This window comes from Gopherus evgoodei, chromosome 22 (assembly GCF_007399415.2).
Source record: "Gopherus evgoodei ecotype Sinaloan lineage chromosome 22, rGopEvg1_v1.p, whole genome shotgun sequence".
Taxonomy (NCBI): Eukaryota; Metazoa; Chordata; order Testudines; family Testudinidae; genus Gopherus; species Gopherus evgoodei.
In genome coordinates this window covers 5,014,052-5,041,204 of record NC_044343.1, presented here as the reverse complement: position 1 = coordinate 5,041,204, position 27,153 = coordinate 5,014,052, and the positions used below count along the sequence as shown (strand labels likewise).

Here is a 27,153-nt window from a genome sequence, read left to right as displayed (position 1 = left end):
TTTATTCCAGCCTTCTCTTGTCACTGGCTTTGAAAGACCAGGTGTCTTCCCAGTACAGATATGCTGATGTGGCATTTCACATGCAAAACCTGTAGAATAGGAAATGCCAGATAAAAGACGTAAGGGAAGAACTCAAAGTTGTCCCTGGCCCATCACAAGCTCTTCCTCCAGCAACTACACACAATACAACTGAGTCGTCCTGAATTTGACCTGAAATCCCCCGCGGGAAGCCAACAAATCTTCTTTGAGTTGGGAATGGAAAAGTTCCCATGGAGCTCAGGACGTTGAACCATCGTGGGGTGACACTGTGCCACAATGTCATGTCACGTTACATCCCAGCATGGTGTCTTCATCCCAGTGTGAGATCACGGCACATCACCTAAGGGGGACACCATAACCTGGAGGCAATGTCTGTCCTCTTGCACCCCTCGCTGTGCCCAAGTGTTTGGAGAACACAGTGTGAACTCTCGGCTTCTCCATTATCTCCTGGTTTTGGTCAGTTTGCACTAGCCATACCTTTTAATGGCATTTGTGCATGATTACGATACAGTGTCACACGCTCCGGATCCTAGGCCAGACCCAAAGCCAAGGCGGAGGAAAGTTCTCCAAATCCATGAACAGAATAACCTGCTCTAAGTCGACGCTGGCACTGGGCGTCCAGTGGAACCTCGGGTGACATACAATGGCCTATTGTTAATCTACCCGGTAGAGGACAACCCGATAGAATGTGGCATAGGGCGGTTAACACTGTAATTCCACATGGCAAAAGGGGCCACGGTGCAGAGAGAGACACCAGAAGACAGTGGAGGAGAGATGAGCAGTAACTGATATAAGCCAGGCAGCCAGCAGGGACATGGAAGAAACCAGCTCATGGTGATCAAAGAGAAAAGTCTGTGGTTTCTGAGTTGATGACTGATGCTTGTGAAAGGTCCCGCATCAAGGGCTGTTTACGTGTTGAAAGTCTTGGGGGAAGGTCTTAGGCAATTGAAACTGTTAAGGCCACATCATATTTTCACCCCTGTGGGACTCTGCTTCTTGAGCTGGGTGTTTCCAGTGGTGCAGGGACCGAGGTGATAAAGCTCCATGCCTGGCTGTCACTGTGTGGTACAGAGCAGCGGATCAACGACGCGAGTGGATCAGTATCCCAGGGTCTGGCCTAGTGGCACTCTATGAACCTAGAACTCTTTGGAACCTATTCCCAGTCTGGGCAGCACCTCCAGAAGGGAGATGCTGGGGCGGATAGTGAGCTAAATGATAGCTAGTGTTTCTACCATGCTTTCTACAGCGCCTCCTGCTGGGAGGGCTGGATCAGGAACAGCACGGCTTTCGCAACTTGTTAAGCCAGTGATACTCAGAGTATGGCTTGTGAGCTGCAAGTGACTCTTAAACGTGTCCCCACAGCTCTGTGCAGCCAGGGATATTAAAACACAGCGAGATTTAATTAACTAATCTCAAGTTATTAACCAATCAGGATGCTTTTACGATGTTATTAACCAATTAAGTTAACTTATTTGCTGTGAGACTAATATATATAAATATTTCCCCTGCCATACTGTGTCTCTTTCAGGTAACACTGATCACTGATTTGGTTCCTGGACTCCTGAGATCTGAGTAGACTTGTATTAGTGCTAGTGGGATCATGACTGTCTTGTTCCAAGAATTCTGCATGTTGTTGTATCAAAATCATAATTCATCTTTGTTCAGTCATTTTGTGGTTCACGGGGGGTTTACCCCCACTGTTGAGCTGAATTCTTACTGATGTCAGCAGGAGTTCCACACACAGGGCAAAGAATGTAGCTCGTATAGCTCTTAGAGGTGAATCATTTAAACCTGCCAACTTTTATTCACAGTTCAGTCATTTTCCTCTCCCCAGCTGGGTCACCCACTGTCTTCATCTTCGGAGATTGTCCCTCCATTTCAGGAAGGAAATGTTCCTTCGATTCCTTAAACCTTTTCTTGTTACAAAATGCAAACTCTATAGCCACCTTAATCGATGATAAGACCGTGATCGCATTTACCCTGGTGAAAATGCAGAGTAACCCCTCCAGTTTCAGTGTAGGAGTTACACCAGGGTTGCTGGAATCAGAAACTGGCCCATTAACTCATTAAATCTCATAGCCTCCTTGTAAAAGGTTCCTAAATGGGGAAACCGAGGCACAGAGAGATTAAGTGACTTGCTCAAGGTCACAAAGAAAGTCAGCGGCAGAGCTAGAAGGTCCTGACTCCCAGTGCCCTTCTGTAACAACTACTCATAGTCCAATCTCAGGGCTAGGGATAGAACCCAGGAGTCCTGTCGCCCAGTCCTCCCCTGGGCTTTACCCACTAGACCCCATTCCTCTTCTAGAGTTTGAGCTAGAACCCAAAAGTCCTGGCTCCCTGTCCCCTGTTCTCACTCCTCCCTTAATTAAGATGAAGGTTCATAAGTGTGAGGACTGCCTTGGTAACGTCTGTGAGACTGGTTCCTTCCCACTGGCTCTGGGAGGATTGGAAGCCCCTGCCCCCTGGCCCTTTACACCCTCACTCATGTCCTTGTCCCATCAGGAGCTGCCACGGAAGGATTGCCTGGAAGCGTCGAATTCCAGCCTGGTGGACCTGTCCATGTCCAGCGCCAAGCTCAGCAGTAGTCCCAGCACAGTGGGCACACTCAAGCGACCCACCAGCCTGAGCCGGCATGCCAGCGCTGCTGGCTTCCCTCTGTCCCCTGCGGGCACACGGGGCATCGCCAAGGGACAGAAGATCCCTGCCTCTTACAGCCCCATCGAGAGTGGGGAGGGGACTTTCATTGATGTGGAGGACATCTCGCAGCTCCTGGCCGACGTGGCCCGGTTTGCCGAGGGTTTGGAGAAGCTGAGGGACGTGGTCCTCAGAGACGGTAAGTGCCCACGACCACCTGGGCCCTCCTGCTCCCATAGGAGCCTGCGGAACGTAAAGGCCTGAACAAGGGTTTCCATTGTGTCTGGTAAAGAATGGGGCAGGGTAAGGTGGGATAGAACGGAAGGCCCCGGGGAGCCCCCTGGCTCTGAAAGGGACCCTTGTGTCCTGCGATGCCCCCCTGCTGCAGGCAGGCCAGCAGAAGGCAGCCTAAGGCAGAGAAATAGCCTGGAGCCGTGGATTTTCAGCCATGGCCTCTGATTTCTGGATGCTCCCATTTTGGGATGCTTGTTTTGAGCCACCCTGGGATAGATTTCCCAGAGGTGCTGGGCACTGGCAGCACCCAGGGACCTCAATTGGCACTAAGCCCCTCAGACAATAAGGCCCAGGTCTGAGAATGTCCCCCTCAAAATCAGAGGCGGCTTTGAAAAGCAGGGCCTTGCCCTGTTTGCATGGGGGGCTGGCAGAGGGGACACTGGCTGATTTGTCTTTGACAAAAAGACCCCTGCAGCCAGCACTTACCCATCCCATAGAAACAGGCCCATGGGTTTGGTGGCCTGGTGCATGCATTGGGGCTGATCCATGCCATGCTCTGGCCTCCTGGATCCGAGGTCAGCACTGGTCTTGTGTTCTGCTGCTCCCTGCGCCAGTCACACAGCTATGAATCACCCACATGGGTCACAGCTGCCTGTGGCTGACATGCTGGAAATGCCTGACCCCCTCTCCCAGATGCTTGAGCTCGATTCACCCTCCTGAGTGCTGGGGATTGAGGAAGAAGATTCTGCAGGGTGGGAGAAGACAGGCTGTTTGCAGTGCCTGGGCATCAAATCCTCTGTGAGTCCCTGTGCTCACAGGGGATAACATCAAAGAAATAATCCCGATGAGATCTCGCCTCCTTGGTGCCGGGCAGCCTGCCTGCTAACACTGTCTCTCCCCCTCGAACCTGGGCAATCCCACGCAGGCATGCCAGTGCTGTCGAGTCTGTGCATGGCACTGGGAAGCAGGAGCTCTGGCATTCTAGTTCTGGCTCTGACACTGAGCCCCTGAACTCTCCTGCTCTGGGCCTCGGTAATATTACTCACTTACCTACTTCCCATGCGTGTTGTGAGGCTTAACGGCCGTAAGAGACTTTGGAAATGGAAAGGGTTATCCAAGTGGTACTTAATATTATCCCTGTTCCAGACTTGGGAGATCCCAAAGCACTTGACAAAAGTCATAAACTGATCACACTGAGCTAGGGACAAAATTCTGGTCTCCAACCCATGCTGAGAGAGGTGCTGGTCTAGCAAGGCAGGCTGGGAGCCAGCAGCTGCCGAGTTCTGATTTCTAGCTCTTTTCTGATCTCCGCTGCCCCTTGTGTCACCATGTAGCCCCATGCAAAGGGGCTGTAAAATGTTCCCAGAGCAGAGTTCTCTGCTCCCTCACACTGGTGGGAAGGTGAAACAACCCCACCTGGGTCTGATTCTCCTCTCACAGACATCAGCGTAAACCAGCAGCAATTCCACTGAACAGAGTGGAACGATCCAGCCGGAAAGCTGGGGCGAGGAGAATCAGAAGCACTTGCAGCAAAATGGGGGTGATGCTGACCCACCTCCTGGGGCTCATGTTTGGCTCAATGAACCCCAACTCCATAGTGCCCACTGGGAAGGTATCCTGGACTCATCCCACACAGAGAATTTCCAGCTTCTCAGCTGCTGTCAATCAGCCCAGCCCACTGAAATCAGTGGCGTCTGATCCCTACCTGTGATCCAAGCTCTGCAGGGGGGATTGGGCTGGAGGAACTGCGTCCCAGCAGTGCAGCACAGCCAGGGGCCTCGGGATGTGTGATTTGTAATCTCCTGGGAATGCCCCTCAGCTTCTCTCCCTAGCCAGCTGCACTGGTTCTGCTAGCAACTGTGCTCATCTAATCTCCAGAGACCATGTCACTCCTCAGTGGAATGCAGCCACCTCTGGGGTGGAGGGGACACATGCAGGCTGGCCCCAACAGAGTGGAGGAGGCGGAGCAATGTCTGGGGCAGCTGTGAAGAGGAGAAGGGGGGAGGGAGCAGAGAGCAAACAGGCTAGAGAAGCAGCAGGCAGGGTCAGGCAGCACCTGCAGCTGAGAGTGGTAATGGGCAAAGGAAGGATAAGGCAAGGATGGCGAGACTGCTCCCCCTCCCCCGCACTGGCCAGTCCGTGGCACTGATTGGACACCTCCCTCCAAAGATGCATGGCTATGGGGAGAGAGAGAGAAAAGAGAGAGGAGAAAAGGCAGAGCATGGGGGTGATTCCATATGGATCGGACAGCAGCATGCTGGGAGATGGTGGAGTCACCCAGAGTGGGAGAGCAGAAAGCCAGTGCCTGCAGTCCCTGGGGGCGCTTTGCTCAGGAACTGGGCCCGACCTCCCCATGGTGGCCATGCAACTGCTTTGTTCCAGCCTTTCCTCGTGGCCCTGGAGCAGAGCAGTGGCAGCTGCCACACGAGGCGAGGAAGAGGGGTAAGAGGCTGAGCAGGGGAGGGGGATCTGGGACAGGATAACAGGACTTCCTGCCTGCAAGCTATTTTCATCTGCCTGCCTTTCCTGTTTACTGCAGCGCCAGCGATGGCTGGTGGCACCGAGCTAAAGCCCTTGGAGTGGCATTGGGCACATTCCTCGCCTCTCCCCGAGCCCCATGTGCCCCTGGGAATGAACCTGGATTCCCAAAGGCCACTGAAAGCAGCTCTTTTCTTTACCAGGAGGCCAGGCTGGGGGCGGGAAGTGGCCCTGCAGTCTCTGCCCTGTCCCTTTAAGAGGCTTCTCTCTCTGTAGGAGACAAAGGAAACTGTATATTTCCCGCACCCCTGACTAGGGTGGGGCCCAGCTTGGGGTCACATGATGACTTGTTTCTTCGCTGCCAGCCATGCAAACATGTTGACGCGGTCCCTGTTCCAGTGGAAAACACCAGCAAGAGGCCTCAGTGTTTAACATGGGGCGGGAACCTCCACAGGGAAGGGGCGCAGTGACCCACGACTCCATTCTGAAACGGGTGGGGAGGAACCTTGGGCCCTGGTCTCTAGCACCAAGGTTTGATTTTCGGCCCCGTATCCAGATGAAAGTCTACCTGGGAGTGTGGCTCACCTTGCATCCCCTGCTTGGCCAGCCCTGCGTGGTCCTGGTCGCAGCTGAATAAGGTTGCTTAGGGCACTTGGACCCTGGCACGGTGGTTGGTGTGGGAGCCTGGTTCTGCATTGGGTCAGTGAGAGAAAAAAAATCCATGGGTCAAACTCCATGGAGCCACACCAGTTTATACCAGCTGTGAATCTGACCTGTTAGGCTATCGGGCTGGGGGAGAGGGAATGGGAGGCGAAGGTTAAGTAGCTTTTGCAGAGTTAGTCAAAAACTGGGATTTCCATTCTGCAAGAAATGCCAACATTTGGGACGAGGGGAAATTGCTCTGAAACAGAATGTAATTTCAAAATTTCCGCCAAACCCCCCCCCCCATTGTTTTGGGTCAATCAAGCTGTTTTGGTTGGATTTGGACTTCTAATTTTTTTTAATAATCTAAAATAGACTCCTTGATGAAAAAACGTTTCAAAACTAAAATGTCAGAATGCGTCGTTTTGATTCCCTCACGCCGGGCAATGAAATTGAGTGGAAATTGACGCGTTCCTGCCAAAAAGTTTGATTTCAACAAAGCGGGAACATATTCTGTGGGGAGATTTTCAACCAGCTCTAAAGCCACGTGAGGGGGTGAAGGAAGGGAGAGAGACCGGGCTTAGGGGGATGCCGTGTGGGTTCTGGAGGACCACGGAAGATGTTGAGACAGGAACTGTGTGTGCATGAAGGGATGCAGCAATGGTTGTAGGGGACTGCACCATTTTGGTGAGTCCAGCTCTCCCATTACGTCTCTTCATCCATCCCTGCTCAGCTGTGACACAGATCCCAGTCCTGTCCCTGCCCCCAGCCCCACATGGCCTCTCTGCCTTCCATTCCGGATACAGCCTGGAGGCAGAGAATGCATAGGAAATCCCTTCCACCCTGACACTGACATAGGGGCTGGGATGTAGGGTTTGCCCAGTCGTGGCAGTCACTTTTCCACCAGGCTCCCTCTCTCCCCTCCCTGCTCTTGTGGATTTCTCTCCAAAGAAGGCTTCACCCTCCAGAGTCACAGACGCTGGGCTTAGTACCTGGGCTTGTTAGAGCTGAGCTCACCCCACCTCCTAGCATCCAGGCTTGGATTAAAGGGATCAGCCACTCTAGACCTCACATCCCTTTCTTTCCTCCCTTGTTTGAGGGCTGCTTCCCTATCTCCTAGCAGTGCCGCTCACTCTGGGCAATGCAGTTGTCCCACGCCCACGGCAACGCAGCTTAGAGTGCCCCGCGTAGGCCCATGTTCTCGCCGGGGACAAATTTTGGCCTCAGTTGCACCTGTAGAAACCAGAGTGAGGTCAGTGGCATTCCTTTGGATTTACACTGATGTAGCGGAGCAAAATATCAGTGCAGTGAGCAGGCTGATAACAGGAACAATACTGCTCACATATCACCTTTCGTCCAGGGATCTCAGAGCACTGTATGATCATTAGTGAATGCTCCCAGAACCCATGTAAGGTAGAAAAGCATGAATAATCCCGTATTACAGATGGGGAAACTGAGGCACAGAGACGGGACAATGACTTGCTCAAGGTCTCGCAGTTGTAGAACTGGGGGAGGAACCCAGGAATCCTGACTCCCAGCCCCCGCTGCTCTAATCAATCAAACTCCATTCCACAGCAGTGAATGGAAGGCAGGATTTCTGCTCTAAGCACTGATCTATCCACTAGATCAGCTCACATTCCCCTGTCGGAGCTGGGAAGAGAGCCTGTCACTCGCTCTACACCTCTGTGCTTGGCATCTGAAGGAAAAGCTATGTACGTTTTCCCCTGGCCATGCTGATAGCTTTTGGCACCCCAGGGCAGAATTCTACTGCACCTTCTCAGTCTGTGATCACACACAGGGCTGATGGGGCAGAAACAAGGGACGCTGGTGGGCAGCTTTATCTGGAGAGTTGCATAAGGGGCTGGTTTCCTGGGGAAGCTCCCAATATCCAACTTCCTTTCCTGCCAGTAAACAAACTTCCCAAGGACCCTGGAGCCAGATCCTGTGCTCACTCAAAGAGTGAGCTGGGGTGTGAGTAGGGAAAGCAGCCCGCTTATTTGCTGCATCTCTGATGGGTGGCTGAGAAAATCCACCCAGCAATCATCCTAAATTACAGCAATAATGGAAATTTGGCTGAGCAGGGAGGAGGAAACAAGAAGCCACTGGGTCCCTCCGGGCTGCGTGGCAGGGAGTTCACATCCGGGCAGGGAATGAAAGGAAAGGAAATGAGGAGGAAATTCTCAGACTGCTTTCAAGGGAAACTGCCACCGAGGAAAAATCACTGGGGTCAAATGCCACCTCCCATCTCCCTCCTGTCACACCACAGCCTGCAATAAACTCCCAGGGCCTGATTCTCTGTTGTCGTGCACCTGGGGTGTAAACACATCATGGCAAAGTGGGTGGCCAATGCTTTTGATGCCAGACTGGGAGCATTTAATGTCCACTTTGCACAGGTGTGAATGACTGTGCAGGGTCAGAGCCACAGATACAGGTTGTGTTAGCCAGACCCTCTCTCCTGGCAGGGATCTGTGCCTTGGGATACAGCAAATAACTGATGGAGAAAGACAAGACTTTCTCCATCTCCACTTACTACTGCAGTGTTGTTCCCTCTGGTCCATTCTCCTGAGCTGGTTCAGGGCACCCCAAACTTCCCTGTGGGGGCAGATCCACCTGTTTAGAGTCTATTTTTGTGACATTCACCTGAACTTTCCCTTGGGTCAATTTCTTCTCATCACTCTGCCTTTCATTTCCCCTGCAGGGCTGGGAACAGGCAGAGAGGCTGCTACTAGCTAGCAATGCAGTTAGTCCGTATATGCTCCTCTATAGCACTTTTCATCTATAGGTCCCAAAGCAAGTCAGTATCTTGAACCTATTTGAAACTCAGGCAGAGGGAGGGGATGTGACCTACCCACAGCCAGTCAGCGGCTGAGCTGGGACTAGAACCCACGTCTCCTATGCTCTAGTTCAGTGGTCGATCCCCTAGGCCACAATGCTGCTACCAGGCACTTAGGGCTAATGCTGTGTGAGGCTGAACCAGCCTGGCGAGGGAGCGTTCTAAACCCAGCAGTCAGTACAAAGAACAATGCTGTATGCTCCTCTCATGCTTTCCATCCAGAGGTCTTACAGCATTGTCCAAAAGTAAGTATTGTTCCTGTTTTTTTCAGATGGGGAAACTGAGGCACTGAGCAGTTAAGTGATTTGCTCAAGGTTACTCCGAGAGGCAGTGCCGGAATTCAGGGGCCAGATCCTCAGCTGGTGCAAATCGGTGCAGCTTCATTGAAGTCATCGGGGCTATGCTGATTTCTTGTATGCCCCCCATCACCCTAATAGCTGAGCTCTGCCCGAGTCCCAGGCGCCAACCACTAATCCACAGGCTCACTGTGCGAAAAGCTAGAGGGTTCATCCCTCATGGAATTCCCAGTGCTATTCTGAAGGCTCTTTATTCATCTCATCCCAGCACCCCAACTAAAATTCACCCGACACACACATTCCCCCCAAGACAGCCAGCCGCTGAGTGTTACCAGACAGACAAGACTCATTTAACAAGCAGGGAACTCCCTGAAATCTCCTTGATCCTGCCCTATTGTTTCTCCTCCTCCTTAGGATGCTGCTCTGGCCTCAGGCCTTTAAACCCACCCAGGGCTGGAGTGGGGAGGGTCTACCTTGGGAAGGACAGTTCTCAGGGAGGAGGGACGATGCGTGATCAAACCGAGGCAGAAACAGGAAGCTGAATGGGTGGGTTTTAATGGGCTTGGAGATCAGTTGGCTGGGACGGGGGCTTTGAATAGAATCATAGAGTCATAGACCTGGAAGGGACCGCGAGAGGTCTCTCGTCCAGTCCCCTGCACTCATGGCGGGACTAAGTATTATCTAGGCCAGGGATTGGCAACCTTTGGCACGTGACTCGCCAGGGTAAGCACCCTGGTGGGCCTGGCTGGTTTGTTTACCTTCCGCATCAGCAGGTTCAGCTGATCATGGCTCCCACTGGCTGCAGTTCGTCGCTCCAGGCCAACGGGGGCTGCGGGAAGCGGCGCGGGATGAGGGATGTGCTGGCCGCCGCTTCCCGCAGCCCCCATTGGCCTGGAGTGACAAACCACGGCCAGTGGGAGCCGTGATCGGCCGAACCTGTGGATGTGGCAGGTAAACAAACTAGCCCGGACCGCCAGGGTGCTTACCAGAGGTTGCCAATCCATGATCTAGACCATCCCTGGCAGGTCTTCATCCAACCTGCTCTTAAAAATCCCCAATGATGGAGATTCCACAACCTGCCTGGGCAATTTATTCCAGTGCTTAACCACTGGAATAATTGCCTAGGGAGACAATAATGGGTTGGTAGGTAATGAGAGAGACTCACAATCTCACGCACCCATGTTAGGTGCTGCTGGCCGCTAGAGAAGGACGCTGTCTGGAAGCACCATCTGTCTGTTGAGCAGAGGGATCTTTTGTCCTGTCTTGGCCGGGACAGTCCCTTTTGTTAGCCCTGTCCCAGTCATCCTGACTTTTTGGGCAACAGTGGGCATTTGGCAAGAGCAAACAGGACAAATGGCCACTTTTGGCAAAAATGTGGGGTGCAAAGGAACATGCGGCAGGGCGAGCGGTGATGCCAGCCCCACGCAGGGCGTGGGGGGGAGGCAGGGCTCTGGCAGGGGACAGGCAGGGCTCAGGTGAGCAGCGATGCCAGCCCCAGCCTTCGGGATATATGGTCACGCTAGTTGAGCATGAATGTGCCTGTTCCAACAGGGAGTGAGATGTGTTGGCTGGGACAGTCTAGGCAGCCTTACCTAAGCAGGGGATATTGGTACCGTCCCATCAGCACAGTGGAACCCCCTCCTGGAACACCCCTGTCCTGGGGTGACTGACAGGTGCTGAGCACTCCAAGAGAGGGAGGAGTCTGGGAGAAGATACGGGCAGGCCAGAGGCACCAGCAGGGGCTTCCTGGGCAGGGATACTGTGGGCAGGCTGGAGACACTGGTGGAGAAGCCACCAGTAGAGAGATTGGAGGCTGTGATGTGACACAGAGCACTCCAGAGCCCCAGCAGGCACCAGGCCCTTGAGCACAGAGTACACCTGGCTCCTTGCAAAGGTCCCATGGGATTAATCAGCCAGGAAAGGGAGCGTTCACCCTGCCCTCCCACCACCCTGAGCAGACTGATCAAGATGAGCTGGGTGGAACGTGTTAGACTTCAGTTCAGATGGGGCAGCTCATCGGTGACATGAGTTCGGTAGGTTTCAGCCTCTCTTGCTCTCATAAAACCATTGCACAACTGGAAATGTCTGCTTAGAAGTAACTCCACACTGTGACAATGGGTGCAGGGGCTGCCGGTCGGGGTTCCGGGCTGTTCGTACAGGTGGGGAGCAGGACTGGAATAGGAGGGCTAGGATTGAGGTGCATGGCAGAGCTGGGGGAGCAGGAATGGAATAGCAGCGGATGCTGCAGGTTAGGCTGAGATGCAGGGGCCAGAGTCTGTGTGTGGGAGCTCACCTTGCTATTACTCTGGTGCTCCTGTCCTCCAAGCGCCCTTCGCCGGCACAAAGTTGACTTTACAGGATCAGGGTTGTAACGCCTGCTTTGACCCCTCTCTGTTGCAGATCCCTTGGAGTCTCAACGGCCGCTAGCCCACGAGTGCCTCGGGGAAGCCCTGCGCATCCTCCGGCAGGTCATCAACAAGTACCCACTGCTCAACACCTTGGAGACCTTGACAGCTGCAGGAACCCTAATATCCAGGGTCAAAGGTCAGTCCACAGCACCTGTCTCCTGCTGGGTCATGAGCACAGAGCAGCTGCCACCTCAAAGGCTCAGCAATTCTGCTCACCCTTCACTGCCTTCCTCCCGACTTGCCCCAGCCAGGTCCAGCAACTGGTACGGATTCACGGGGGTTGACCCTGTTCAGATCCAGCTTGGGCTTGAGGCAGGTGGAAGCTGACCCTAAGGAAAGGCTCTTTGGGGTTGGGGTTGGGGTCAGGGCTGCATGGAATCAGAGGCGAGGGCCTCAGTCCTTGGTTTGGAGATGTCCTTTGCATCCAAACCACAGTCACAACCAGTGCTAGCCTACCCCTTGCTTGCACATGCAGCAGACAGAGGCCAAGGGCTGAACGGGCTACGGAGACTGCATCCAGGAGGATTCGGGGCAGGGGGAGGGGGGCAGGCACACTGGTAGGGAACAGTGTCCAAGAAGCTGGTGTGGCTGCTGTCCAGGGGGAGTGGAGATAGGTCTTCAGTCACCAGCCCCTGGCACGAGGGTATTTCTGCCAGTCTGTTCTCCAGGGCTCCAGCCAGTCCACTTTAAAATGACTCCAGTGATCAAACTCCCACAGGGGAGAGGATCCCGCAGTCTGGTTGTCCTCCCCTCCCCTCCGCCCCAGGAACATTGCTGTGATATTCAGCCCATGCTCCCCTTGCTTGCTCACGTCCTAATTCTCTTCATGCCCACTGGTGCAAACCCTCATGGACAGACACAAAAGCCTCTGTAGGTCACTGGTGTGAAGCATTCACTGGACCAAATTATAGACTCATAGAATGTCAGAGTTAGAAGGGACCTCAGGAGGTCATCTAGTCCAACTCCCTGCTCAAAGCAGGACCAATCCCCCAGACAGATTTTTGCCCCAGATCCCTAAGTGGGGCCCTCAAGAATTGAACTCACAACCCCAGGTTTAGCAGGCCAATGCTCAAACCACTGAGCTATCCCTCCCCCCAGCATGGGGCTCCAGTGAAGTCTGTGGAATTATCCCAGAGACAAGTCTGGCCCTTCGTCTGACATGTCTGCACCAGGCGGGAGCCAGCTGTCTCCGAGCCGCAGGAGGTGCAGCGTGGTTAGCCAAGATGGAGCATTTAATTTCCTGGGATTAGAGAGATCCCGGCCTGAGGGTGCTGGGTCACGGCTGGGGGAGCCCATTCACACAGAAGCTTTTACAAAGGAACTGCCCTTTCTCTAGACGGGGCATCAGATGAGCCCAAGTGAACGATGCCAGTGGGAAACCTTCCAACAAACAACCCAGGGCATGGGAGAGGGAGGGCTGTTTTCTGAGCTGTAAAACCAGCCCCAGCCCCGCTAACACCCTCGGCCTCACCCTGCCAGCACCACATCGCTCTAAGAAACTGACTTGGGTGAAGAGTCTTGTAACATTCATCACTGGGGATGCCAGGGACCTAGGGCCAAACCCAGACCCTGCTGAAATCAGTCGGAACTTGGACCTTTACTCCAATGGGAGGTTTGGCTCTTTCACTCGTATTTTCCCCTTGGACACCACATGGCAAGAGGTGCTCAGGAGTCAGGCCAGGATGTGTTTTCTGGACCTCTCAGTTCCACTTCAGGGCTGGGAGAGGGGTGCGATATTCGGGGTGAGTCCTTGTCTGTCAGAAAGCCACCTCAGCTCCCCGGCCTTGACTGATATAAGTCTATCCCCCTGCAAAGGCAGGAGACAGGCTCTGATTCTCCTCTCCCTTCCACCACTTTCACATCGGTGTCATCCCATTGATTAAAGAACGACAGGGGATGGATCACTTGACGATCACCTGTTCGGTTCATTCCCTCTGGGGCACCCGGCACTGGCCACTGTCAGGACACTGGGCTAGATGGACCTTTGGGCTGACCCAGTGTGTCCGTTCTTATGCGCTCACCCCTGATTTACACCGGTGAGGCCTAAAAGAGGGTGTCAGCCATAGGACCCGAGTCTCCACTGCCCTGCGCCTTGTATTGTCATTTACACCTAGGCGAAGCGGGTGTGAAACGCCACCGGGTCAGAATTCTCCACTTTCGCACTCTGGCCTCTTCCCTCACTCGAGTGTAAATGACATTGCCAGGCAGTGGAGAGTCAGACTCCCACAATGAGCCCAGGGTACAACGCTGGGCTCTGCGTATGAACTTCCCCAGAGACTGGGGATGTTTGGATCCGGGGATTTCGTACAGACCCCGCTTTGATCAATACTAAGCTCTGGGCACACATAGAGCCCTGCAGAGGCCTGACTGTCCTCTCACTTACACTGGTGTGGATCAAGAGCCGCGCTGTTGAACTGAATGAAGCGCCTCACGCAAAGCAGGTGACGTGTAAGTCCTCTGGGCCAGTTCTTTGTTCTGTACTTGTACAGCACCCAGTACAATTGGGTCCTGGTCTGCGACTCAGGCTCCGAGGCGCGACAGCAATGGAAATAATAAGAAACGAGATCAGAATCAGGCCCCCTGCCTATTCAAAGAGATGAGCCAAGGCACAGATTGCAGCCTGAAGCCTCTGGAACGTCGCTGGGGGTTTGGTGCTGAGCTCCTGTTTGTGCCTTTCCAAATCTGACATGTACTGTTCACCCAGCTAAGGCAATGAATGAATCGGCTCTTAAACGGATCTTGCATGTTGATCTGAGCCCAGGGGTTAGGAGAACAGTCAATTCCTTCTTCTTTAGAAAAACGTGCAATTGACTAGGGTGGAAATGCACACCTGGGATTCCGAGGAGCGGGACCCCGAGAAAGCAGTTCCCAGCTGTGCTGTTAGTCTTGTCAATGTTGTTTGATGGGCCTGTTTTTCCAAAATGGCCTGCAGATTCGTGGGCACTATTGTGCCTGCTCTGCTAATTGCTGGTGCAAACGGCTGGTATTTGGGGGCGTCTCTACACAACTGTAGCTGTGATCCAGGAAGATTTCTAAATACTGAACATCAGTACTCGCTTCTCACTGACGGTGCAAACTTGTGTCTGCAAAACTGGGGGCCAGGCTGAAACACATATGCACAAGCTGGCCTATCTTCCAGCAAGTAGGAGAGAAAATGTCTGTTCAGCTGACATGAGGGGTACTTAGGGCTGATCCAAAGCCCACAGAGGTCAGTGAGAGTCTTTTGATCCAAGTCTTAGATCAGAGATGGGCAAACTACGGCCGGCCTGCGGGACCATCCTGCCCGTCCCTTGAGCTCCTGGCTGGGGAGACTAGTCCCCCATCCCTTCCCCACAGCCTCAGCTCACCATGTCACCAGCACTCTGGGCAGCAGGGCTGCGAGGTCCTGACGCGCAGCGCAGTGGTGGGGCTGGCTCTGGCCAGGCGGCGCGGCTGCCAGACATGCTGCTCTGAGCAGCATGGAAGGGGGAAGATGGGGCGGAGGTTTGGGGGGGGCATTCAGGGGATGGAGAACGGGGGTGTTGGATAGGCATCGGAGTCCCAAGGGGCCTGTCAGAGTGTGGGGGTGTGGATAAGGGTAGGGGCAGTCAGGGGAGAGCACGGGGGGTTGGATAGGGGGTGGGGTCCCAGGGTGGCGGTTAGGGGCAGGAGGTCCCGAGAGGGGGAGGTCAGGGGACAAGGAGCAGGGGGGTTGGATGGGTGGAGGGTTCTGAGGGGGGCAGTCAGGGAGTGGGAAGTGGGAGGGGGCAGGAGCAAGGCTGTTTGGGGAGGCACAGCCTTCCCTACCCAGCCCTTGATCCTGTTTTGGAACCCCAGTGTGGCCCTCAGGCCAAAAAGTTTGCCCGTCCCTGCCTTAGATTGCTAGGACTTTGAGGCAAGGGCAGTCTGTTAATCACAAGGCGTGGAGTGCCTAGCACAATGGAGCTCAGATTCATGAGTGAGCCGTTAGGTGTTACTGCAATAAAAATCTTAAACCCTAATCATCATTGGCCACTATCTCCCAGCGTCCCTGGCAGCACTGCATGTTTCTGAGACGTGATTCTGCCAAGTGTTCCAGTGCAAAGCCTTCCGAGAGCAGTCTTACAACAGAGGTGGGGGAAGGGACGGCAGGCTTAACCGCATACAGAGCACAACATTCTGCGTCACTGCCCTCATTTCCTGGACACCAAACAGTAACCACAAGGGACAGGAAGTTCCTCCATAGCAGGGTGGAACGAGATCTGCTGATCGGCTTGCTCAGTGATCGCATGTCAGGGCCTCGGCATGGGCCAGCAGCAGTTGTGGCAAGTGCTGATGTGAGGCATGTTTAAAAATGGGGGGTTCCTCGGAGCCATGCAGCGGGTTGATTTTGATGAGCGACAAGGTTGTGAGCCAGATTCTGGTCTTTTACTCTGGGAGAGGCTTTAATTTTGCATCACCCAGCACCTTGTGCCGGCACCTGCGCAAGTGGCACATGGGTATAATATGCAACCTAATCAGAATGAACATTTCACACCTACTTTGCACTGGTGAAAATGACTGCAGCGGGGTAGGGCAATGGAGAACCGAGCCCAGGGTGCAGGGGATACAGAATTGGGCCCATTCTCTTTTTACCACTTAATGCTAAAACCTCTAGTGATTCTACGCTAGATTCATGCAGGAGCAGACCCAGAATGATTCTGCATCTGACCTATTCAGAGTCCCTGGACTTGAACTAGATGGGAATAAAATTCTCCTTTTCTTTGGGATCTGGAGGATTCAGAGCTTGGGGTGACGGCTCCCTCTGCCGTGGTGACCCCTCCACCTGGCAGCTCTGCAGCAGTACACACTGCTCTCTCTCAGTCTGGGATTAGAGGGGTTCTTTGATCAGTTTCCATCTCAAAGCAGAAGGCTCTGAAGCCGGAGGGCAGGAAAGGCACAGCAGTAACACAGATTCATCTTATCTCTTATGGTGGCCTGGGGGTATCTGGGAGTGATGGGATGCAATTGACCTTAGGGGAAATACAGACGAGTAGGAAGAAACTTTTGCTAATGCTGAACAGGGAACAACCTCCCAAGGGAAGTGGTAAAAGCCCCATCACTGGGAAAATGTAAAACTGGCCTGGACAAAGCCTTGGGGAATATTCCATGAGAACAATCCAGAGCTAACCCTCTCCAGGGCGCTGGACCAGATGAAACCCAGGTAGGCCTTTTCCATCTCAAACAAATATGATTATATGTCTTGCAGGGCTCTGCCCCCAGGGTCTCTAGGTCTGTTTCAAAAGCTACCCTGGTAAATGTGCAGTGGCAATTAGCATAGAGAAGCTGGGTTCATTGAGCCAAGACTGTTTTGTTGGTGGCACCTAGGGTACGTCTGCACTGCAAAAACAGCTGCAGCAGCCAGTCTCACAGCCCAGGTCAACTGTCTCAGACTCACGGGGCTTGTGCTATGGGGCCAAAGATAGCAGTGTAAACATTCCTGCTTGGGCTTTTGCTCCCGGCTCTGAAGCCTAGAGAGGGGGGAAGGGTCTCAGCCCGGGCTCCAGCCCCAGTGGGGATGTCTACACTGGTATTTTTAGCACCGTAGCAGCAGCCTGAGACCACTGAACTGGGTTCCGGGACTTGCTGCTGCAAGGTTTTATGCAGTGTAGACGCACCCTAGTTACCAAGGGCAGAGGTACATGAGAACTGTCTAAGAGAGGCAGTTGAGCCTGAGAGCAGAGACTTCCTGAATGGGCTGCAAGACTCACCCCTCTCTCTCTGCGTCGGAGAAGGTCTGGGACCACCACTGGCAAGTGGGTGTCAGTCACAAAAGGGCTTTTGCTTCTCTTTCATTTCCAGGTTTCCACTATGAGTCCAACAATGAGACGGACAAGCGGGAGTTCGAGAAGGCTCTGGAGACCATCGCAGTCTCCTTCAGTAGCACGTAAGCGAACCTCAGCCAGCAGCGGTCTGGAGGACTTGCCCTTCCCCTGCCACCTCGACTGTCCCCAACCCAGAGAGAACATGCTGCCCCGCCCTGTCACTTTGCACACTCACACCTTAACAAGGGGGCAGCTTTCCACCGGCAATGGTGAAAGACCAAGTTTTGGGTGTGCAACCCATCTCCCACTCCCTGCGGTGTCACAAGTTCCTGGGTGGCCCCTGGCTGGATGTCCTGGGTTCCTTCTATCAGTTACATCCACATTGCTACTGACACCAGGAGATCTGGTTCAGACAACCACCTGGCAGGGATATTAAGATACCCCTGGTCTCCTCCTCACATTGCTTCACCTTCAACTAAACTGTGGCGTCTAAATCATTTGGGGGCTGATCCAATCCCCACTGACAGAAATAGGAAGACTCCCACTGAGCTGGATCAGGCCTTAGGGCCTGGCCCCTGGCAGACTCCAGAGACCTGCACTCGGAAGTGGTATGGAAGGTCCTATGTGCTGCTCTCCAGTTCATAACTCTAACCGTGCTGACCATCCATGTCCTCCTGCCCCTTCTTCCAGGGTGTCTGAATTCCTCATGGGAGAAGTGGATAGCAGTACCCTCCTCTCGATACCTCCCAGTGACCAGAATCAGGTGAGTGACACCAGCTTTGCTCATACAGATCTGGGTCAGCCTGCTCCTAAATGGACCGGAGGGGGGATATCGCTGGGGTTTGCTTTTACTTCTGGTACACCGCCATTCAGAAACCCGGAACAGGCCCTGCTCGGCCCCAAGAGAAGCAGCCACACACAGTCTCTGCTCAAGAACAAGTAGAGGCAACTAAGCCAGAGACCTGGCTGCCCCAGCTTAGCTTAGAGGGCACTGACAGAACTGTGCGGGGAACATCATACAGGCCTTGTCTGCTTGGTCCTGTACCTACTGCCATTCATGCAGACAAGGAGAGATCAAAAGGGCACACGGTGCTTAGCTAGAGAGGTGAAAGGCCCTTGAGAAGGACTTCAGCTAGGTCGCAGGATGATCTTGTAGACCAGAGAGTGGAAGACTGAGAATCAGGGCTCTTGGTGTCTGTTCTTGGCTCTGTTGCTGATTGGCTGTGTGACCCTGAGCAGGTCACTTAACCACAGATACTCCCATGTCCCCAGAGGGCCTTCATGTAGGACCCCAGGGCTGCACCTGGCAGATCAAAAGAGTTTGCTCCTTATTCTGGGCCTCAGTGAACACAGAAAATGGCCAGCAGCCCCAGGTTTCTATATCCATCTCCTGGCTTCTGGAGAAAAACCCTAGCAGCCTGTTCCCGGCTTCACCCGTTGCACCTACTTCTCACTCTCTAACGAGCTCTTTTGCCTCCCCACCCGAACAGTCTATGGAGAACCTCTACGGAGGGATCGCCGGGCAGGGCGGAGACGGCATGCCAGCCGGCATGGAAAGCTTTGATTCAGGTGAGTGATGTTTTATCCTCTCCAGTGGCTGGGTGCAGAACAAATCCTGCTGGGGGCAGGGAAGTCTGGGCAGCAGGACAAGCAGAGTGGCTCAGAGGACGTGGAGTTCCCTCTCCATTGTTGAGGTTCAGGGAGAAATGTGCAAGTGCAACTCCCTGGCTTACAGTGGTGCTGAATGCCAGCGTCCCACAGGATCGCAGGGCGCAAGTGACAAGTACAGGAGGCTTCACTGCAGGTGTATTCTTGCCCCCTGAACCCGGCACCAAAGCAGTTAAAGCTGCATTCTCCATGCCCACCATGGAGCCGAGGGCACAACAGGGCTGGTAACAAACACTGCTATGAAATGTGCAGCTCGTGGCATTTCTCTGAGTCTCGGAGCCAGCAGGCGGTGGGCAAGTTCAGGCAGGCAGAGTTCCTGCAAACCATCCAGCGGATGCAGTGTCCTTCCAGCCAATGTCTCCTCCGAGACGAGGGATCCTCCTCATTTTCACTACTTCTGCAATACACCCAATGGCCCCAACCGTTCCGTGAGGCGCTGCGTGAACATGTTACAAGAGAGAGTCCCTGCCCCAAAGAGCGTACAGACCAGACCAGACAACACAAGCTGGTGTGACAGAGGGAGTGGAGCGGGGCGGAAAAGGGCAGAAGTACCAAGAACCCACGTTTCCATCGGCTGACGACGTGTGCAATTTGCAGGGATCACGCCAACTTGCCTATGAATGCTAGAAACATATCGGTCACCCTTACTACGCCCCCTGCCTAGCCATGATCAGCTGGAAGTTCGATCCTGGCACAGCTTTGGAAAGGGGTTTGAAGGAGAGCCAGCTAAAGGCTTGACAGGCTTGTTTGGGGAGAGCGCTTCACGGGACGGCTCTGGCAAGTGGAAGAAGCACACAAACAGGCAACGGAAGCTGGCGTCGTTGGCAGGCAACAGGCATCATGAGACACGAGAGCGGATTAGTAGGGTGGGGCAGGGTCATGAAGGGCTTTAAAGGAAAGCTCAAGAACTCTGTGTCTGCTGCCGTGGGGGAGGGGGACGTGGAGGAAGCCTGCAGCAGCTAGGAGGTCAGTTCTGCTCCTTGGTTCCAGCCCATGGTGGAGCTCTGCCTCTTTGATCCCTGCAGGACTCCTAGAAACCCCAAGACAATTTGGGTGGGTAAGTCAGTGGATGAGAATGCTTGGCAGTAGCTTAAGTGCCTGGCTCATTCTGTATCTCCTCCTTCTCTCCCATCTTTCTCCGTGTCCCCATCACAGTCCGTCCATCTGCAGAAGAGGTGGACATCATGCTCCAGCGGTCTGAGGGCGGAGTGGAAGCTGCCCTCCAGTATGCCAAAAACATCTCCAAATACATGAAGGATCTTTTCTACTACCTGGAGAAGAGGACCACTCTGGGTGAGTGGCAAGAGGACGGAGGGCAGGGTCTGCTTCCCGAGATGCTGAAGACGGCATCGTAATGGGCCACAGTGCCATTCCCAGCTCACATTCTCGTAGTATTTATTATGGGCTGGAGGTTGAAGGGACCCCTTGGTCCAGAAATGGGTTGGGGAGCGCGAGAGTCATTTATGGCCGAACGGACCAAGCACGAGCCTGGAAATCGAGACTTGAATTCCATTCCAGACTTTGCCACTGACTCTGAATGATCTTGGGCAAGTCTCTTTGCCTCAGTTTGGCCCGCTATCAAATGTTACCTGGCTTCCTATGTAAAGCACTCTCAGATCTATGGAGGAAGTAAATCTATGTGCATGTGAAGAATTACTACCTTGATAGAAAAAGGCGAAGGGGTGGGCGGGTGGGTGTGTTTGTATAGGACCTACGCTATCTGCAGAACTGGCATTCTTTAATTTATATTCAGCGCTGAAATGACTGATACCCCCCAATGAAACGGAAAATCAGCAGGGCAAGGCCTTCTAAGTCCACTTCCTTCCTTTCCCTTGCAGAGATGGAATTTGCCAAAGGGCTGCAGAAGATGGTGAACAGCTGTAAGCAAACGATCACTCAGGAGGTAGGTCAGAGCTCCCATGTAAGCACACCCCTTGTGTCTGGTTCCGGCATGTCTGGCCTTACTTACACCAGAAACAAGCATGGGAAACCTCCCTCCTCATGAGAGAAACACTGCAGTTCCAGAGCCTCAAAGGTTTAGCTATGCAATTCAAGGGTGTCATTTTTCAGAAGCAAGCTGCACTGCCCAATGTGGAGAATTGAATTCAAAGGCCAGTGCTAAGCACTTCTGAAAATCTCACTCCTAAACTTCTAGGTGTCATGGTTCATTTTTGAGACTCCCTGCTCCCTCGTGTAAAATCCAGGGGCCCGATTCCCCCACCCCAGGTCCAAGTAACGACCATTCACTTCAACTTGAAACCAGGCTCTGAGTCCTGTAACAATACGACCTGTTTGGATGAGAGCGAGCTATCTACCAGCCAGGCTAGAAGGAATCCCAGGAGGAAGTCATATCGCAGGGTTTTACAGGCACTCTGGTTTGAGAGCTGCTGGGAATGACGTTACGCACGTCAAGCTCAACAGAACCTCTGACATTTCCCCTTTTTCCCCTTTGCACAGCGCTAACAGTACATGATGCATCACTATGTAAAAGCTAGCTAAGGGCCTTTGCTGGCAACACAGAGTCTGGGCCTCTCACCCTCCTCCACCCCCTGCCCCACGGCTATGACCATTTCCCTGTCATGTGCTCAGCCTGGTTTCTCGCCGTGGCAGTGATTCTCTGGGGGATGTTGTAATTTTCCAGCCGCACATGCCGTTCCTGTCGATCTACTCGCTGGCTCTGGAGCAGGATATGGAGTATGGGGCTGCAGTTCTGCAAACGGCTGCCACCTTGCAGAACCACACCTTCCTGCAGGTAGGAGAGAAGCGCCCACACCCACACAGCTGCACGGGATGCCTTGGCGCAAATGGCTGGAGAGATCCCCTGCCTTTGCTTTTCCTGTTTGCTGCTTGATCTGCAGCGAACAAATGGTGTCCCTGAGTTCCCGGCTTTGAAACAGGAAGTGCCCTCTCCTACCGGAAATGGCACCCCTTCCCACTAGAGACTTTGCAGCGGTAGAAGACACTGTCTTTATACTGTAGGGTTTCTCTTTCAGGCACAGCTCTTCAGTTTCCTTTCACTTAACTAAAGCAGGGATTGGGTTTGATATTTACCGGCGTCCCCTGTTACTGCTCCAAACTGGGGATGTGACAGAATCAGGATCATGTATCCAAACTCCTGGGCTCTGGGGTGTTTGGATAAAGGGTCTCACAACCATCCCTAAGCTCAACAAAACCAAACAGTTCACTTTTGCCATTCTGCAGCTCAGCTTAGGCCTCTCAAGAGTCTGTGTATTTTTCCGGCATGGACAAAGTTACACGTGCTGGTCACTAGCAGAAAGCTGCTAGGTCCGGTCTGCATGCCCAGGACAGTAGGGTAATGCATGGTCCTTTCACTGCCAGAGAGCTCAGTTTGCTTATGTCAGCCGAAAATGAAAATGAATGTGACAGCATCCATCTAATTTCTAGGTGTTTGTCCACAGTAAAGAACTGCCCTTAGTTCAACCTGATCAGTGATAACAACTCTTAAATAGTACTTCTCATTTGTAGATTGCAAAGTCCCTTACAAAGAAAAGTATGTATCGGCATCCCCACTTTACAGATAGGGAAACTGAGGCACATGACTCCTTAATATCACACAGCAAGCCAGGGGCTGAGCCAGGAAGAGAACCCACATTTCTTGATGCCCTAGCCCAGTGGCTTAGCCTTTGCACCGCACTGCAGGTTTGGCTTACTGGAATCCCAGAACAGGAACAGTGGGTAGGCAGGGCAGGCCAGGAATGTGTCAAGTCTCACCTGCAGAGCTGCCCGTGCTCTGGCTGGTGCTGGCAAGCCCTTGGGTTTATGAACACTACAATCCACTGTAACGGAAACTGGTGGATTTGGAGGACCCGAGCAGGGCAGAGCACATCAGCACAGAGAGCAGCACAGGTCATAAAGGTTGAGCTGTGCTGCCCCTGACTTTGCCCCTTCTGTCCCCACATTCCAGCCACTGGGAATGAGACGCCTGGAACATGAAAAGCGGAGGAAGGAGATTAAGGAGCAGTGGCACCGGGCCCAGAGGAAGCTGGTAGGTAACGAAGAGCTGCAGCGTGCCATGGGGCTGTCCCATGATCATATCCTGGCTGTGAGAGCCTCCCCCCCACGCATCTCGTCGATCATATGGTCAGATTCTCTGTCCCTCTTTGGGGCAGCATTAGAAACAAGCACACGCTGGACTGATCTACGACGGCCTCTTCAGTGAGCCTGATGGATGAGCAGTGCGGGAAATGCCCTGAGAAACGTGCACTGTCCCAGTGCTCCCAGCAGGCAGGAAAGCAGCTCCCCCCTTGAAAGGAGCTTTGCTCTTCCAACCCCCATTTCAGTTTCACTATAAGAGCCCAGAACTGTTTCCTTATTATTTATACTGCAGGAGTGCCATGGGGCCCTAGTTCTAGATCTGATCCCTACCGTGCTAGGAGCTGTACATAACAGACAGCTTCTGCCCCAAAGAGCTTACAGTCTATGTTTCCTCCCCTCCATGCTCATTCCTACCCATACATGTGCAGAGTGGGTTAGTACTCAGCTTCATACCGTAATCCTGCAGTGGAGAATCTTTCAGGCCAGTGAGGAGAGAACCCCGGGGCCAGGGAGGGGGAGGATAACATTCTCCATGGACAGACAGACTTTTCCCTAGACCAGTCACCTTGGATCAAGGTCCCAATTTTTTGTCTGGCAGCAAGAGGCTGAGACCAACCTGCGGAAGGCCAAGCAGATGTACATGCAGCGCTGCGAAGAGCACGAGAAGGCCAAGTACGTGACAGTGAAGGCTGAAGAGGAACAGCAGAGCACCAGCAGCAACACCACCACCAAGACCCTGGACAAGAAGCGGCGGCTGGAGGAGGAGGCCAGGAATAAGGTGAGGGTCATGGAGATGCTAGGAGAACATCACTGTTTGGGATGCTGAGTGGGCAGGGAGCCCACCCCATACCATCGGAGCTTTTGTGCCGCAAACAATGTACATCCCCAAACCATCCTTTCAGCCAGAAGCACATCCCAGCCTACTAGTGCTACTGCTCCATACCTGGCCAGAGGGACTGATGCTGAATCACTCGCTAACCAGGGCCTCTGGTAGATCCCAACCCTCTGCTCCAGCCCAGGGCCACCTGGGTCTCTCTCCAGGCTGAACAGCAGTGCCACTGAACCAATCTGCTATCACCTTCCTTTTGTACCGAGCTGTTCACTGGCTCCAATTGTGTTGGGAATTCATTGCCCCTGACAGCCACTTAAATGAATTTGGCGGGACTTGACACAGATGCTGTATCCAGGTCTGGTGTCCACAATTCCAGAAGGATGTTGATAAACTGACAGGGTTCAGAGAAGAGTTGTGAGACGGACTGACATACTCCAGGAGCTCAATCAAAGAGAAGCTTAAGGGGTGATTTGGTTACAGTCGATACATACCTTCATGGGGAACAAATATTTGGTACGGGGCTCTTCAATCTAGCGGAGAAAGGAATAACATCATCCAATGGCTGAAAGTTGAAGCTTGACACATTCAGATTGCAGATAAGGGGTAATTTTTTTAACAATGAGGATAATTACGCATTGGAACAACTTACTGAGGGTCATGGTGGATTCTCTGTCACTGAGAATTTTTAAATCAAGACTGGATGTTTTTCTAAAAGATCTGCTCTAGGGATTATCCTGGGGGGAAAGCTATGACTTGGCGTTACACAGGAAATCAGCCTAGACGATCACAATGGTCTGGCTTTGGAACCCATGAATCCTAGCAGACGTGTCTGCACTGAAAGAACTTCCCGAGCCAGCCTTGTTGGCAGCTGTCCCAGCACAGAAGCCAAGGATAAGTGCAGGCGTGCACGGGGAACAGTCGGGGGTGCTTGCCCCAGTATTGTCCTGGCTGTTGTACCTAGTATGTGACTCGAGGACTTCATTCTCCAGGGCAGTCAGTGCTAATGCTCATCAGAACTGCCTGGGCTGAAAGGACTGTAGGGTAAATGCCACCCAAGGGGCAAAGGAGGTTGTGTCCATGCCTGGAGGGTTTGTCTTCCTTCCCTGCCCTCCCGCCGCTGAGCAGTTAGCAGCTCATACTTTCTCGGGTGCTTTCAGGCAGAGGAGTCGATGGCCACGTACCGGACCTGCATCGCTGACGCCAACACACAGAAGCAGGAGCTGGAGGACACCAAGGTGAACGTCCTGCGGCAGATCCACGAGGTGATCAAGCAGAGCGACCAGGTCATGAAATCGGTGAGTAGGGCTTGCTGGCTTGAGGCAGCCGCCTGGGGGAGACAGGTAGGACCGTATCCAGCCTCTTCTGCAGACATTGCTGTGAGAAGTCCAGATCTTGCTGTGTTACACCAAAAGCACCTACACTCCCACTTGGGCTGGCTGCTCCTATCTCTGACGAGGGTAGAGTAGAGGGTGAGGGGGAGTAGACCTGAGATAAAGTTCTTTCCAATACCTCTGCCAGGACTTATAGCTAGATGTAACCCAGGGAGCTCTGTCAAACATGGCGTCCCAGGGTCCCGGCTGCATGTCTTACACGGAGCTCTGACTCTCTGGCAGTCTGGCACGAGCATGCAGGGTCTCAAAGGGCTGCTTCCGAACACACCACATGTACAGTCACACATACCCCCGCACCCCTCTCGGAGTCTCTCTCTCTCTCTCTATTTCAGGCCACAATCTCCTTCTACCAGATCATGCACATCCAGACAGCTCCCCAGCCCGTCCACTTCCAGACCCTGTGCGAGAGCAGCAAGCTGTACGACCCCGGGCAGCAGTATGCCTCCCATGTCAAGCAGCTGCAGCGGGGAGACGAACCCGAGATCCAGTATGACTTTGAACCCTACGTGTCGCAGAACACCTGGTAGGGGGCAGCCCCCTTTCAAAATAATCTTCTCTGCTGCCTGTAACCGTTCCTCTTGCAGAGGGGCTCTGACCTACTCTCAAAGCCAGTGCTCCTGCATCATGCCTTACAGCACGTCCTACTGGGAGAGGCTAGCCTGGGAAAATCTGGGAGTCCCCTCCGCAGCTAGCACGCCTGCCCTGCTTCCTTCAGCATCTGCTGCTGGGACAGGCTAGAGTGGGAGGATTTGAGAGCTCCCACTAGCCAGCGCTTCCCTTTTCCCCTCCCCATCAGCGTCACCTGCTGGTGTGTCCCACCCCCTCACCAAAGGTGTGGTGCAGGCTGGCAAGGAAGGTGCTGATGGATCCCTAGGATACAGGGAGGCGCGGTCCCAGAGCGGGTGACTACAGTGGTATGTGTGTCGTTGCTGAACATCCCCTTCCTTTCCACCCATTTGAATGATCCCTTTCACCTTCCTTCTGTCCATCAGGTCCCCCTTCATCCGGCCACGGAAAGGCAGCTTTAATGCCAATGACTTCAGTAGTGCCGATGGGGCTGCGCCCTCCAAGGACGGAGGTGTCTTGGAGGGAGGGGCAGCGGCGAGGGAGCAGCCAAGTGGGACCGTGAACGTGGAACGGAGAGGTGAGCTCCTGGAGAGCAGTGTCTGGGGCGCAGGTCAGACACCGTGTCCTCTAATGAACAGCTCCCCACACACACACACACACTTTATTCTCTAGCAATATGGTCTCAGGCAGAGTGAGTTCTTCCGTCTGCAGAGAACAATTCCTCTGCAGGAGCCCATCCATGTGGGGGGGCAGAGGAATGGAATCAGGGATCCAAAGTGAACATCATTTACCAAGCAGACCCATGGTCCATCCAGCCTGGTATCCCTCCAGCTACTCCTCCCAAACAGATCCCTGGTCCATCGACTCTAGTGTCTCCATCTGCCCCTGCCAACCATCTAGTTCCTTAGCCTTCAGCCCAGGCCGGATGCATAAGAGAAAAGGCCCTGGATGCACATGATTGTTTCAATACTATTGGGTGGCAGTTGTTCTTCCTTACCCAACCACTCATAAGCTGGTGCCCTGAAGCACCGAGAACTCTTGTGCTTGTATCTTTGCCAGCATACTCGGCTAAGTCCTTTGGGATACTAAATACAATGGCAGCTACAGCTTCTTATCAGGCCGGGGAGATCAAAGCCATTGAGGGTGTTTAACACAGAGACCTTTGCTGTCCTTCAGTTCCCTCCCCAATATTATCTCCCCTCCCCTTCCTATTATATGGCCCTGTAAACAATGCGCCACCACCCCACAGTGCTGCCTAGTAGTCAGACGGTGGTTTCTAGCTCTCCCCTTCTGTCCTGGGGGGAGTGGGGGCT

The 27,153-nt window shown here is 53.5% G+C and overlaps 1 protein-coding gene across 3 annotated transcripts in view; it reads left to right on the top strand.

Annotated features, from left to right (window-relative positions):
* ARHGAP45 (Rho GTPase activating protein 45) overlaps window positions 1–27,153 on the top strand; it is a 43,275-nt gene that overhangs the window by 2,791 nt on the left and 13,331 nt on the right. For 2 of the 3 annotated variants that reach the window (XM_030540175.1, XM_030540174.1), the window contains exons 2-14: window positions 2,542–2,872; window positions 11,557–11,700; window positions 17,364–17,448; window positions 18,017–18,089; window positions 18,817–18,895; window positions 20,150–20,287; window positions 20,833–20,897; window positions 21,636–21,746; window positions 22,920–23,000; window positions 23,649–23,828; window positions 25,040–25,177; window positions 25,606–25,796; window positions 26,266–26,417. In XM_030540175.1, coding sequence (XP_030396035.1) covers window positions 2,542–2,872; window positions 11,557–11,700; window positions 17,364–17,448; window positions 18,017–18,089; window positions 18,817–18,895; window positions 20,150–20,287; window positions 20,833–20,897; window positions 21,636–21,746; window positions 22,920–23,000; window positions 23,649–23,828; window positions 25,040–25,177; window positions 25,606–25,796; window positions 26,266–26,417 — 1,768 coding nt within the window. Of the gene's footprint in view, window positions 1–2,541; window positions 2,873–11,556; window positions 11,701–15,402; window positions 15,860–17,363; window positions 17,449–18,016; window positions 18,090–18,816; window positions 18,896–20,149; window positions 20,288–20,832; window positions 20,898–21,635; window positions 21,747–22,919; window positions 23,001–23,648; window positions 23,829–25,039; window positions 25,178–25,605; window positions 25,797–26,265; window positions 26,418–27,153 lie in introns of those variants that run through there. The other variant, XM_030540176.1, reaches the window with a different exon arrangement.